The sequence below is a fragment of the Alexandromys fortis genome, unplaced genomic scaffold (assembly GCF_014885135.2).
Source record: "Alexandromys fortis isolate MF-2015 unplaced genomic scaffold, M_Fortis_MF-2015_v1.1 scaffold_203, whole genome shotgun sequence".
Taxonomy (NCBI): Eukaryota; Metazoa; Chordata; class Mammalia; order Rodentia; family Cricetidae; genus Alexandromys; species Alexandromys fortis.
In genome coordinates this window covers 1,473,107-1,488,084 of record NW_026068080.1, presented here as the reverse complement: position 1 = coordinate 1,488,084, position 14,978 = coordinate 1,473,107, and the positions used below count along the sequence as shown (strand labels likewise).

At 46.0% G+C, this 14,978-nt stretch overlaps 1 protein-coding gene across 2 annotated transcripts in view; it reads right to left on the bottom strand.

Annotated features, from left to right (window-relative positions):
• Dock5 (dedicator of cytokinesis 5) overlaps positions 1 to 14,978 on the bottom strand; it is a 173,160-nt gene that overhangs the window by 136,838 nt on the left and 21,344 nt on the right. The window contains exon 1 of one of the 2 annotated variants that reach the window (XM_050121845.1): positions 10,319 to 10,465. The exons of the other annotated variant lie outside the window; for it this stretch is intronic. Coding sequence (XP_049977802.1) covers positions 10,319 to 10,454 — 136 coding nt within the window. The 5' untranslated portion in view covers positions 10,455 to 10,465. Of the gene's footprint in view, positions 1 to 10,318; positions 10,466 to 14,978 lie in introns of those variants that run through there. 2 annotated transcript variants of the gene reach the window in all.

Sequence of the window (14,978 nt, the reverse complement as noted above, 5' to 3'; positions counted from 1 at the left end):
TTACGCTGCAGGATATTTAACTATGTGAAGGTGTGTTTCATGTGTTTCTGCTGCCTTTGTTAATGGTGTAAAGATGGCTACATTTGGTTAACCTTGTCTGCCTGAGGCACCCGATTGGTTCAATAATGAGCTGAACTGCCAATAGCTGTGCAGAAGAGGGCTAAGCAGTACTGGTGGGCAGAAGAGAATTAAAAAGGAGGAACCTAGACTCCAGAGAGGAGAGAAAGAAGTTGAGAACAAGGAAGAAGGAGAGAGACACGCCTGGGCTCAGAAGGCAGGCAGCCACCAGCCAGCCGTGGAGACAGCAGGAAAGTAAGATATTCAGAAAGGAGGGTAAAGAGCTCTGAGGCGAAATGTAGATAAAGAGAAACAGATTAAGATTAGAACAAAGATAAGGCTGAGCGTTCATAACAAATAACAAGTCTCCGTGTTGTGATTTGGGAGCTGGTTGGCGGCCCAACAGAAAGTCTGCTACAACGCTCTTTTGAATGCCGGTCGATGAGGTCACTGGCTGCTTTTCTTCATATGTATAATGCCTCTAAGACAAACCTCATTTCATGGAGGGAAAGACTGGCCCTCAACCAGGCTCCCAAAAATCTGTTCATTTCATATGCACCTGAGAGGGAGAAGGTTCCAGCAGCAGCTGCTGACTTGGGCAAACTGCTCAGCAGAGCCTGCGCGGCCCCACAGCTCATCCAAGACAAGCGGTGCTTGGCAGTCCCAGGATCGTGCCTGGGAGGATCACAAAACCAACCGTACCTCAGCTTCTGTGGTATTACAGACACTGGAGACCCAGCCAGCTGACTGCCCCTCAGTGACAAAACAGGTGTGTGTGTGTGTGTGTGTGTGTGTGTGTGTGTGTGTGTGGTGTGGGGGGCAGACACAAGAAGAGTCAGATCAAAAAGAAAGCCACTTGACCAAACCTTGCTTCAAAAGTGAAGAAGGTGGGGCCCAGTGTGTGTTTTCAAGTCTTAGGCTCCTCATTACTAAAGTGATATTTCTTGGACGAGAACTTGACTAACCAGTCTGTGGGTTCTAAGAAGGAATATAGCACCCATGCATACGTCCCATCATGACCCAGAATATACCTTGTTTTCTGTCCATACCTATCTGACTGCTGGTTAACAGACACCTTCCTATCTATGACACTAGTGGTTTGCCGATTGTCGCATGCATCAGAAACCCCTGGGAGGCTTTAGAGAAGACAGATTCCTAGGTCTCACCTCTGACTCCTTAAGTTAATGAGGCCCGAGGATCTGCACTTACAGCAAGCATGTCTGCAAGCTCTGCCAGTTTAGAGTGTCCTCCCTATAGTGAGGGCCCACTGACACCAGCAGAGGCGCTAACACGGTGCTCAGTTTACAGACCCTGACACAGCATCTCAGAGAAAGTTCATGGTCTACAAGATATAAAATCAGTTATCACACCAGCAGGAACTAAGATTGGCTATGCCCAAACCCTGGTTCTCCTCTTCTCAATTCTCAACAGAGGTAAGTTCATCGCTTGACGCCTCAGTTTCCTGCTTATAAAATGGATGTAATTGCAGTACCCCATACGCGTGGGGTTTTGTGGGGAGTAAGGACTGAGAACCGTGAGGCACCCAAGTCTGTGTCTAGCGTACAGCATCTTCAATATATACAAACTATCTTCATAAGTCGATGACAGAGCTGGGGACTCAATAGCAGGTAGGCCTTCAGGCTCACTCTTCATTGGTATCGGCACATGTCTTGTGGTGAGTTCCAAAGAATCTTTCTCTTCCCTTAAGTTCAGAGGTGTTTAGAAATGGGAGACGAGTGGAAATTCCAGGTCCTATAAAACCCAACCCCAAATGGAAAGACTTCCAATCACACAGCTAGTTAGAAGTAGGATCAGATGAGTAAGGTAAGACAATTTTTCTAAGGGCTACATAAGTGATATTCATATTTTACTCTAGAGTTGTGTGTGTGCGTGCGCACATTTAAAAATATGGCAACCAGGGTTGGAAGCATGTATATGAAAACGCAGCCCAGAGGAACCCAGGCATTCTTCAATCTCCCGCAGAGACACCTGCAGACCATGTCCAGTGCTGCTCTATTCCTGATAGGTGGGAAGGAAAATGTGGTACAGTTACACCATTGACTAATACTCAGCTGTTAAAAACATGATATCATCAAACTCGAAGGTAAATGGATGGAAGTAGAAAAAAAAAAATCATCCTGAGTGAGGTAACCCAGACCCAGAAAGACAAGTATGATGTATTCACTTATATGTGGATATTAGCTGCGAAGCACGCACTAACCAAGCTACATTCAACTGAACTATAGAGGTTAAACATAGAATGAGGGACCAGGGGGACAGACAGATCTCTCTAGAAAAATGAAATTAAATAGTTATGGATGGATGGGTGTGGGGAATGGAACAGGAAGATCAAGTAGGAGGTGGATAAGGGAGTGTATACAGGGAGAGGCAGCTAAAATTAAGGGCCATTTGAGGGGTATAGACTAGTGGCCCCACGAATCAGGCACAAGGTGTTGCGAATTAGGTCAGCATGGTAAATAACCAGGCCAGCTCAAGGATAACAATTATATTTTTAATAGTTATAAGGAGAAACTCACACTACAAGAGTGTGAGGTCCGACTTCCTATCTGTCCAGCAGGAGCCACACACACAGAGAGAGCGCGCACCTGGGTCCTCCCAGTTTTTCTTCCTGGGCTCCAGGTAGCCACACCTTAACTAGATGTGATTGGTGATCAGAGTTTCCCCATCATGGGTAAATAAATAAATGAGTTTCAAAAGTACAGAAATATGTACCCAAGTCTCTATAATTGATTATTGGCATGTATTCAAGATATTAGAGAAAAGCTTGTTCTATTTATTCCTACTAACATACTTCAGATTACACAGATTTGAAATAAAATAAGCAGGTTCCAACTGGATCTTTTAAAAAGAACTGGGCAAAGCGGTTGAAAAGAATTCATAGGAAAGCAAAGTATTTGAGGACTGACAGAACCATTGGAAAGGGAATTGTCAGGGGTTTCCCCAGATGCAAATTAATCTAACAGACACAAAATTAGAAAAAGGAATCTAAGGAATCAACCTAAAAAAATACATATAACTCTGCCAATTTTTGTTTTATGAGAAAAGGTGTTTTCATAATTAATGCTGGTATTTTGGGCTACATAGGAGAAAAGAAAACAATGGGTTCTTCACCCTACATAAAATAATAACAATGATGATGACGCTGACCAGTGCCCAGGCATTGAGCTCCACAAAGTTTGAGAGCCACAGGAAGCAGCTTCCAAGAGCAGTTGGCAGTGCCAGCCCCAGCGGAGAGGTCAGCACACACACAGGCCTCTCACACAGAGCCAGCATGAGTGCCAACGGCTCTCAGCTTTGTGGGGAACAATCTGACCAGCGCTTTTCCTTTGCCCTCTGCAGGAATCGGAGCATCTGTGCAAGGAAACATGCATAGAGCTGTTTACTGCTAGGCTGGGAGTCATAGCAGCAGAGGCGGAAACAAACCCTAAAGGCAAGAAAAAGGAAATGAAATGTATCCTGCTACCTGTGGAGACCAGTCATCTTTTATGGGGCGGTGAGTCAGGGCTGTGTTCACTGACCTGGAAAAGGTGTCCATGGGACGCTATTAAATGGATTAGGAGGGGGGAGGGGGAGAGAAGCTACTGGAGACTCTGTGATATGAAGCTTTCCCAAATATCTAAAAAAGCCAGCTGCAACCTACAGACACATCTGTTCTCACAAACAAAGAAAGGTGACTGGTATCTGCTAGGCTTTTCAATTTTATTTGACATCTTTTCAATTTGTAACTGGTTGGGACATTATGATACATGCCTTTAATCCCAGCACTCAGGAAGCAGAGGCAGAAGGTTCTCTGTGAGTTCGAGGCTAGCCTGGTCTAAGCTTTGGATCAGCCATGAGGGACAACACAGAGAGATGCTATCTCAAAAAGGAAATTGATTAAGTAATCAATAAGTAGGGACTGAAGAGATGGCTTAGTGGTTCAAAGAACTTCTTGCTCTTTCAGAAGAACTAGGTTTGATTCCCAGCACCCACATAGTGTCTCACGGCCATCTGTAACTCCAATTCCAGGAGATCCGAAGCCTCTTTCTGACTTCCACGGGCACCAGGCACACACATGGTGCGTGTACATACATGAGGAGAAAGTATCTGTACACATCAAAACCTAATCTAACAAAGTTTAAAAAAATTGTGCTAAAACATACACAATGTAAACATCGCCACCTAAACAAGTGTGCATTCCAGTAGGTTATAGGTTATACAGCTATCCACACTGTTGTGCAAAATTAGGATCTTTAGTGACGTACAACTATGTATCTATTAAACACGACCTCTCTGTGGCCTGCTACCCTCCACCGCCTGCTACGTTCTGTCTCTGTGAGTCAGACCACTGAAGGCATCTCAATGAAATAGAATCATGGTGAGTTTTTCATTTTGCTTTTTGCAGATATCGTCTTTGCAGAGACCATGTCACCTAAGGTCTCCCATGCTGTAGCATGTCTCAGAAGTTCCTTTTTTCCAAGACTAGTAACTTTCCATCACACATACAGGCACACGTACGTGCATGTGCATGCACACACACACACACACACACACACACACACACACACACTCTTTTTACCCACTTATCTATTGATGGACACTGAGGTTGTACAAATAACGCCTTGATTGATTGACATGCATATGTAACCAACTCTATTAGACTTTGTTTTTATTATGCCCAGAAGTGGATGTACTAATACGTATGTTAATTTATTATTATCAATTGCTATTTTAATTTATTTAATTAATTTTCAGGAATTACCACAACTACTTTCCATAAGCTTCGCGCCATTGCACATTGCACAAACACCAATTTCTGCACATCCTTGTTAGCATTTCTTTACTTTTTCTTTTTATCTATCTATTTAGGTTTTTTTTTTTGAGTCAGGGTCTCCCTATCCAGCATTGGCTGCCCTGAAACTCACTGTGTAGACCAGGCTGGCCTCACACTCATAGAAATCCACTTGCCTCTGCTTCCCGAGTGCTGGGACTAAAGGCACATGCCACCATGCCCGGCTTCTTTTCGGCTTTTTAAGAGTAGCCATGCTAATGGATGGGAGGTAATATCTCATTGCTGTCTCTGGTTCTTTGCTGTTGTTTGTTTTGTTTTTTTTAAGACTTCTTTCATTTTATGTAGATTGGTGTTCTAGCTACTACATGTATTTCTGTGCACCTTGTGCTTGTCTGGTACCCACTGAGGTCAGAAAAGGGTGTCGGGTCCCCGGGAATAGGGCTGCAGGGAGCCGCTGCTGGAAGCCAGGGAAACAATAGAATGTTAGAGAGGAATGACTTCTACTACTGTGTTACTGTAGCAACACTAGGATTCCTGACCTTCATCCTACCTGACGAGAGGATCAAGGATGAATCGAGAGGTCATCTTATTTATTCTCATGGAACTTCTGTGAAAGAGGGAGAGCCAGGCATATCATGCTTTTCTTTATATTTGAGAAAATATAAATCCGAGTGAAGCAGATCTGTCCATCTGTCTCTGTAGAAAGCGATCATGTATGTACCCCATGCCTGCAGTAAATAAGACATGACCCACTGAAATATATTTCTGTTTACCTCTAAGATAGGCTTTGGAACTATTCATAAGTGATGAGGTTGTGAACCCTTGGGGTTGTGTTCTCAGATATTTTTTGAAATAAGACTGAAATGATTCAAAGAAGGAAAAATCTGTATCCACCGTAGAATCCAAACCAAAGAGCTGACAGCGCTCTGTGGAGCAATTATCCCCGTTCAGCAATGGTGCAGGGCAGAGCAGCATGGGAAAAGCCAATGCATGATTTCCTTCTGAGGGAAGAGCGTCCTCCACACACGAGGACATCTAGAAGGAAGCCAGTGCTACCTGCTAGAGTAGAGAAGTGAGGAGGGTAGGGGACAGGAATTTTCAAGTGACCAGACATAAAGAGCAACCATGCCAGACTGGAAAAAACAGAGCACACATCCTTTGATTAAGGTCTCTGTGGAAAAAAACATACAATTCACAGATTAACTGGCAGGCGGCTTGCGTGTTGTAGAAACGAAGCCATCAGAAGCATAAACACGGAGTTGAGGAAATGGCCATGAAATTTGCAAAAGCAGAGAGTATGAGATTTCAGAGCATTTCAGATTGCAAATCAACCATGTTTACCTGATCTATCTAAACTTCCAAAACCTGAAAAACAATTGAAATCTGAAATACTTTTAGTCTCTGGCATTTCAGAAAATGGGCACTCCCCTGCCTGTAGTTAGAATCATTGGTAGGCATTGAGGTTTATCAGTAATACTTCACTGAGACTTTCTAGTCGGCAAAACCAGAAATGCAGAACAGGAATTTCTTCCTCGTTGTATGACTCAAAGTAGTCTTAGCATCATGTCTAGCACCTTCTAATATTACCTTTGGCTATGAGCTGATAGACACTGTCCCCTTACTGAGAAGGCTACCCGAGCAAGAGTGTTCCTTCTCAGCCTTCAGCCATACTTCTCCAGGACTGTACCCTACCCATGAAGTCCCAACTCCACAGCCATGTTCCAGGTCATGGAGATAATGATGGTAGGACAATAAGAACTACAGGCTCATGTTGCTTGCTCAATGTCATTATCCTTGCCAGACAAAAACGAACTTCAAACTCTTCAACACACTAACGTCACTATTTGTGATAAGTCACAGGAGTTGTCTTGGTTGGCCCGGAGTTTGCTATGTTAACCAGGCTGGACTCAAACTCTGAGATCCACCTGCCTCTGCCTCTCTAATTCTGCTATTAAAAGTGTGTATCATTATGCCCAACCACAAAATATTTTTAAGCACTGTCTCTCAGTAACATTAAGTTATGTTTCTAATTCCAGTGTTTGAAATGGTTAAGAAAATTAATCTGACATGGTTTAGAGAGGTATTTCATATATATAAATTACGGGGGTATTTCTACACATACACATACACACTATTTATATAATTTCCTCTGCCCCTCCCAAATCTTTCCATATCCCATCCATTCCTTCTCAAACGGCCACTTAATCTTTTGATGTTTTATTTTTAATTTACTCCCTAGTTGAGAAATTTTGCTTCCCTCTTGCTTTCTCTTTTAGAGCTTCACTAAATGAATGACCTCAGCCTCTGCCAGAGTGCTGATTATAGGTGTGAGCCAACACACTTGGCACTAACTGGGCAATTTCAATAACCTTTTCTTTATCCAAACTGAGAAAGTTGAATCGACACTAATAGACATCACTTCTACTAATTATACTTTTTGAACACAGAATGATATTGCTACAATGAATGATCTTTTATGTTTTAAAGCCAAAAATCTAATGTTTGCTTCAGTGACGCACCCAAACTAAAAACAACCAAGTCCAAGGGTTTGAGTTGGCTGTGCATTACTCTGTGTGCCCAGCAGAGGAAGAACTCTTTCTCCCTGCTGCCCCCCCCCAAGAAGTGGCATTATGACTCAGCATCCAAATCGCCATGGAGACCATCCTCTGCCCGCAATGATGAACAGGCTGAATGATGACAGACAAACTCGGGGCTCAGGCTGCAGGAGAAGACACCTTCCTGCTGTAACCACACAATGATGGACACTGTCTTGCTCAAAGGTACTCTGTTCCCACAGAGCATGTGGACCACACAGTCATTCTGGTTTATCTGCGTTTTGAAAGCCAAAATCAAAGTGGTCACCCAATTCCCCATGCTTTTCAAATAGACACAAAGAGTGGAGCCAGGCCGCTGTGAGGCCATTCCCTGAAGTGGAGAACTATGTCTCAGCCATAGACAGGGTGACTAAAGAGTTCAGGGCTCCCCCACGCTACGACTGGCATGCTTCCTCACATCCCTAGTCCCGCCGTGTTCCTTGAAGGGCTCCTATGCTGCTACATGGAAAACACACAGCTGCTCCCCAGGACCAGGAAGGTACTGAAACACAAGGGGGCTCTAACCTCATTCAAAGGGAGGAGGGCAGGGTGCACATAAGTCACACACATTATCCCACATGTTTTAAATTATCTCCAGATTACACATACATCCCAACACAGCATGGATGCTATGTGAGTCACTGTTATACTGCATCTTTAGGGACAAAAGACAGTGTCCAAATCAAAAGCGGATACATGTTCAGTGCGGATGTAAACACTCTGGCCGTCTGGGATCTGCGGACTCTGCATACAATGGGCAAACACAGAGGCAGACAGCCCGCAGCATTTCCAGCTAGGTTTATGTGACATTGTTTCACATTAGTCCCTGGCTGGCTGCTGACAGGCGAGAACTGGGGAGACAGAAACACAGCTGGACAGGGACCAGTTCTAGGCATCCCTGGTTCTCTGTGGTGCCTCCAGCAGAGAGGACTGTGCCAAGCAAGGCCTCTCACACACATCACAACCCAACGGCCTTGCTCCTCCGTACCAGCTCACATTTAGAAAGTCGGGGGCAGGGAACAGAGTATGGGGTTGGATAGTGGCAGAACCCCACAGCTGAGGGTCCTTTCTTTAAGCACTCCTAACCACTGTGCCTAACTGGAGACACTGATAATGAATGTCATACATATGGGACTTCAGATGTCTGCTTTATCCCCAAGGATACACCTGGGGCCCCAGTAGATATCTGAAATAGACAGTACTAAACCATGCAGAAATGTCAAAATAAATAAATAAAAATTCAACTTCACTAACTGGAAGGAAACACTTCATGGGTTTTGCTTGGTGTATCTGAATTGCTGGCATCAATATCTTGCACGCCACTATTAACAAGAACTACTTAACCACAGCCATTCTGATGCTCAGACAGTTAATCTAACGAGCAAGGTGGCTGCTAAGTCACTAACGGGTGGATACTGTATGGACCTGCCTGACTGAAGGACGATTTACATCCTCGGGAAGATGGAGCAGGATGCGTGAGAATCGATTTGCGACTTAGAAATTACATATAGTTTACTTCTGAAATTTGCCATATAATACGGTCTATGGTTGACTGTGAATAGCTGAAACCACAGAAAGTAAAACAGGGGATGAAAGAGAAATGCTTACTCGACTGGATAAAATGTATGTTCGGGTATGAAAATGCCATGTCTTCTTCAGCAGAAGTGCTCAGAAGTGGAAACCTTTGCTCATGCGCCCTATGCTGCTGGACCCCAAGCTACTTCCTTCCTATTCCCACAGCAGACACAACATCCTAGCCTATCTTTCTCCAGGCCGAGTTTGCTGAACACACAGAGGGAACTCGGGTTAACATCAGAAGAGCAATATGCATGTGAAAATTAATCCTCTTAAGAGAGGTTGGTAGGGAGAATCAAGCCCCTGGCAACAAGCTTGCTAGTCAAAGACTCAACCTCTCTTCCATCCTCTCCTACTGTGTCCTGGCCTGGGTGTGGAGCTGAGTGAAGAAATCTAGCATGTCTAAGGCCCTGGGCTTCATCTTCATCACCCAAAGAAAATGAAAAGGCACGGGCTGCTTTGCCAGGGCCGCGAGAAGCAACATGAACATTCCAGGTTCCACTACAGCAACGTTCAAGGGTGTTTACATCTACAGGCTTAGAGTCTGCCGTTCTGAACACCAAATACACGCACCTCCTTCACAACCCTGCTTCCCCCAGGAGTGTGGGCAAGTTCTCATGGAGGACGCTTATTCCTCTTTGAAGTACTGCTGAAGGGTGCTAGCAACTAATCCCCCCAGAAACCCCGTGGAAAATGCAAACCCCAAACTAGGGCAAACCTCTGGTCTCCGGCGTCTCACGTGTTGGAAACCTTCAAGGGAAGGCCAGACACAGGGCACAAAGGAAAGGATGCTAATGACTATAGCAGGCAGCCAGGGTCTGCACCCAGAGATTCCCAGCTTTGTTTCTCTTTCTTTCAGACCCCTTTTCAGAGCGCTCCTGACTTTTGTGTAAAACAAAGCCGTCTAGATGAGGAGCGCCTCGGACACCAGAGAGACCCCAGGGAAGTCACCCTATCCCAGCCTGCCCTTCCATCCTGCCAGTTCATTTCAGGCCAGGAACAACACAAAGCCTTCCCCCGCTTCTGGGCCTGGGCCCGATGCACAGGAAACTTCTTGATTAGGTTCCCACTGAGCCCAGGGTTTAACTGTCCATCTTTCTTTCCCACCCACACACCCACCGCTCCACAGGCTCAGGCAAGGGGAGCCTTTTACACAAACGCGCCCACCCACAACCACCGGGGGACTAGTTCCAAAACTCACTTATACAACCCTCCTGCATCTATTCCTGGGGGGAATTAGCCTTCAATCCATGGGGGAGTTGTATCTAAATAGCAGGCTCATCTTTGTTTAGGGTTTTACCAGTTAAAATGCAGGGGTCAATAGAACAAAGCCAAGCTTCAATGCCTGAACCCGAGTCTGTCTCCCAGGCATCTGAATGCCAAGTCTGAGAGATGGAAGATGTTGTTGGCCCCAGTTGACTGGGCTGGTCCCACATGGCTGTCCTTTTCCCAGGCCTCCCTGTAGGACAGCACCAAGAGGGTTTCAAATGAACTTTACTCGCAAGCATCAACATAAACCAAATTCAGATGCTCTTAACTACCCCCCCCCAATGGCTGAGTCAGTCACGTGACATATCGGGGTATTTCCTTTCAAAATGCTTTCCAACTCAAACGGAATCCAGATGTTGCCGGCAATTACAGATCCAGTCTCTTTTCAGGGTGCCACACACACATTGAAGCCTCAGCTCCAGCTGAGCCTTACCTGGAGTATCACCTCTGTGAGGAACTGCACAAAACTGCCCATTGCTATGGTGGGTCCTTTAAGGCTGGTTCGGTCAATGAGAAAGAAAATTCATACACTGAAGAAGGCTTGAATGTGCCAACCTGTTTCCAGGTCAAGGTTACACAGATGGGGTTAGGTCTAGAAAAATCTTGACCCTTTTGCTAATGAATGACGAATATTCATAAAGCTAGCAGCCTGGGGTTTTCAATACCTGGGTGTTTATATTTGAATAGTTCTTTATAGGGAAACTTTAAAAAAATCTTTCCTGGATGGTGGATCATAGCTGTCATTTTTAAACGTGTATATGTGTGCGCGAGGAAGGCCAGAAGTCAACCTCCTGTGTCACCCTCAGGTATGACCACCTTCCTTTTGAGTCACAGTCTAGCTTTTACCTGGAGCTCAGCAATTCGGTGTGGCTGGCTCCCTGCCGCACCCCAGAGATCTCCCTGTCTCTGCCTCTCCAAGGCTAGGATTGCACCCAGCCTTCTCACATGGCTTCAGGGCATCCCACGCCAGGTCCTTCTGCTTTCCCCTGCAAGCACTTTACTAACTAAACCATTCCCGCAGCCCTTATAAGTCATTTTGTATCTCATAAATCTGGCTATTCTTTACAATGTAACTCAAACGACCACACACATTTTTACTGAGCACTTAACATGAGCTCAGTCCCAGCTCAGAAAGTGATTTGGTCCCTTCGCCTCTGGTGGGTCCTAACAACACCCAACTTTCCAGATGATGAAACCAGCCGTGGGGCCCTCCCTGATCTCACCAATGTAAAGTATTCACACTTCCTTCCCTTTGTGCTCGCTTCTCTTGGGAAACATGACCTCGTCACCACGTGCACAGAGTAGTTCAGGCTTCCTTAGGCTCCCAGAAGACAGGGTGCCTTACTCAACGGTTCTGTACGTTTCCCCAAAACAAGTTGTCCTGTTGCTGTACTAAAACACCCGGACGGAAAGCAACTTAGGGAAGAAAGGGCTTCGTTTAGCTTATGATTACAGTCCATCAATGCGGGGAAGCCACAGCGGAAGAAGTTTGAGACGATCGGTCAGGTCACATCCACTGCCAAGGGCAGAGAGAAATGAGTCTATCTGTGCTCGGTGCTCAGCTAGCTCTCTACACTGTTAAGACAGTTCAGGACCCAGAGCCGGGGAGGGAATAACACTCTCACCTTCTTCTTGGGTCTTCCTGTGTTAACGAAGTCAATCAAGACATTTAGATAGTCCCTCATTGAAACCTTTGATACTAGATTGTGCCAAGGTGGCAGTGAAAACTAATGGCCATCACGCAGAGCCTGCCCTCACAGCGGCATCCCCTGGACAGTTTCTGAAACCAAACAACCCAAGTGTGGGGTTTGCATCCAGGAGGCTCGGACCTGGCGGGAGTTAAGAGCCTTTCTCTTTAGAAGGCTTCCCAGTTGCTGCCTGCATACAATCAAATTTGCTTACCACATTGTTAGCTACTCAGAACCTTGCTATTATGGATATAAAAAAATATCAAGTTTATACAGTGAATGAATGCCTAGCTTAATGAATAACTATTATTAGATGTTATGCAAGCAGAGACAATTGTGTTTCAGTGAACACAGCACCCCAACACCCATCTCTGCCAGTCTCTCCAGCAGGTCATTCAGCCCCAGACACGCTGGCTTTCTTACTGCTTCGTAACCAGCCAAACCTTGCCTATACCCTATCACCCTCCTTAGCATTATTATGGTCATGGCTCATATCACCACTAGCAACACCTCATGAAGACTGAGTTTCTCTATGTAATCCAAGCTGGCCTTGAACTCACAGAGATTTGCCTGCCTCTGGATGCTAGGATTACAGTGTGCTCTACCACGCTGGGCTGTCTGTCACCTTCGGCTGTCTGTGGATTCTGTGGGGGGGATAGACAAGTCCTGATCTTTTTTGCTGCCCCATCTACAGTGCTGGAAGAGCCTGCTTGCCTCTTGTGGAGAAAGAAACGGGGGCTTCCCTGACTTCCTGGATCCTGTCTCAGAAGGTTACAATGGTAGAGGCACAAAAAGAACTTAGACATCAACAAATTCACTCGCGAATTCTTCAGGCTGTCTGTGAAATATTAGCTCTACGTAGACACACCGTTCTCTGTGGGAGGAATCCATACCTTTCATGGGTGTATCGAGGGGTGCGCTAGTTCTCAAAAAGTTAAAACCCAGTGGCACAAGTCTTCACTGGAGAGTCAGAAATCAGGTTCCCAAAAGAAGTAAGGGGAAGGTCATGGGTCAAACAAACAAACTTGAAAGTGAATCCACACTTCCTCTTCCCTCTGCCCCTCACAACAGGGTATTTGTGTGTATATGTATGTATATCAGAGGCTGATATCAGACATCTTACAATGGGGTGTGTGTGTGTGTGTACACCAGAGGTTGTTATCAGACTTCTTCAGTTACTCCCCACATTATCTTTTGAGTGGGGGTCTCTCACTGAACCTGTAGCTCACTGATTCACCTATACTGGCTGAGCAGCAAACCCAGTGATCCCTTGACCCCACTTCCTCCAGTACTGGGGTGATAGGCGTGTCACTGCACCAAGGTTTTGTTTTTAATGTATGTGTTAGGCATCTGAACTCAGGCCCTCCCACTATGCAATACGCCCTTTTACCAACTGTGCCATCTCTCCGGTCCACAATGAACCCTTATGAAAAGTGAAATGCCTTCACTCCCCGGGCCACTCTCCATTCTAGCCCATGGCACTAGGTTATGCCATGATGTGTATGACTAAGTTCTGAGCCCAAACAGCCAAGGGCAACTTTCCCCTTCCCAACAATTTGATTATTCACAAACATGCGTGTGATGAGGACGGCAGGCGGAGGAAAAAGGGCCTCGTTTGCCTGAAGCCTCTTTCAGATGCCTCTTCATGCCAAGGCAGTCTGGGCAGGGCATCTTTAGACCCGCCTCTCCAGATGCCCTCAGCAGAAAAAGAACTCTCTCTCCTTCCTGCAGCAATGGCTCCAATTGTCTCATCTTCCTCCAGCAGTCAGCGTCGGCCCCACCACACTCTCCAGGCTATTCTTGCCACTGTGGATTCCAAACCAGCTATGCTGGGATGAAAAGCAAGGAAATATTCATAGCCACTTGGGAGGAGAGCAAAGAAAGAGAAGAGAGCAGGCATCAAAATACAGATGAGGGCTTTTCTGAATCACAATCAGAGTCACATGATTTCTTCACCGGCCTTAGAAAGTTTGGGCACAGTGTGGCGGTGTCTCCCCGCCCCCCCCCCCGCTTTTTTTTAAGACAGGGTCTCACTATGTAGTTCTAGATGTCTCAGAACTCGCTATGTAGACCAGGCTAGCCTCAGACTCAGAGATCCACCTGCCTCGCTGCATGCGCGCCCTGCCACGCCGGGCCCCACGGCGTCCTTAACCAGCTGAACTGTTCTCGATTTCCTCCCTCCTGTCAACTGTGGTCTACAAACATTCAAAGGAAAACCCCAGAAGTAAGCCATTCCTAGCTTTGCTTCTTCCAGGTAATGGTAATCAAGCTCTGAGTCCTTGGCACACTAAGCAAGTGCTCTACCATGGAGCTACATCCCCAGTAGGCAACTTCTGAATAACTCTGATCACAGGGTCCTGGGACAACTGCTCTGTATTACCAGTTGTTGCTAATCTCCCGATGTGTCTAATTTGTAGACTGCACTTTATTATCATGACAGGGTAGTCCGGGCAGGGTTGGGTATGATCTAAGAGGTACTCACTCCCTAGGAATCTTGGAACAAATCCCTTAAGGCTACAGGTAGAACTACCTCCGTGGAAGTTCTCCAAGGTACTCCAAGGAACCAGGTAAACCTGTCTAGTTGGACCATTAGATTGCAAATCACCCTCGGGGGCAGCACTAGGCCCAGAGCCCAATTTGTAGGCTATACTGTCTCTTCCACATCAGCTCCTCTCTGTCTGTCACTCAGCTTCTGCTTCTTCGCAGCTTTTCTTTCTTAGCCCTGGGCATCAAGGGATTTCAACCTGTTGCCTGGACTCAACACTCTTAACCTTTTGCCTCTGTAACGAAGCTGTCCTTGAGATGTCCTCACCAAACTCCCAGGCGGAATCTGAGGAGTTACTCATTTCTTCGTGTCAAATCATATATGTACTTGTTTTGGCACCCCTGGCGGACACGCCCTCACAGACGAGTCAACAACGGCAAGAGGCTGTCTCACACAGGGCCCATAGGTCTCCTCGGAGCTTTGGGCAGGCAGGGACAGTCACCGTTCACCACACAGAA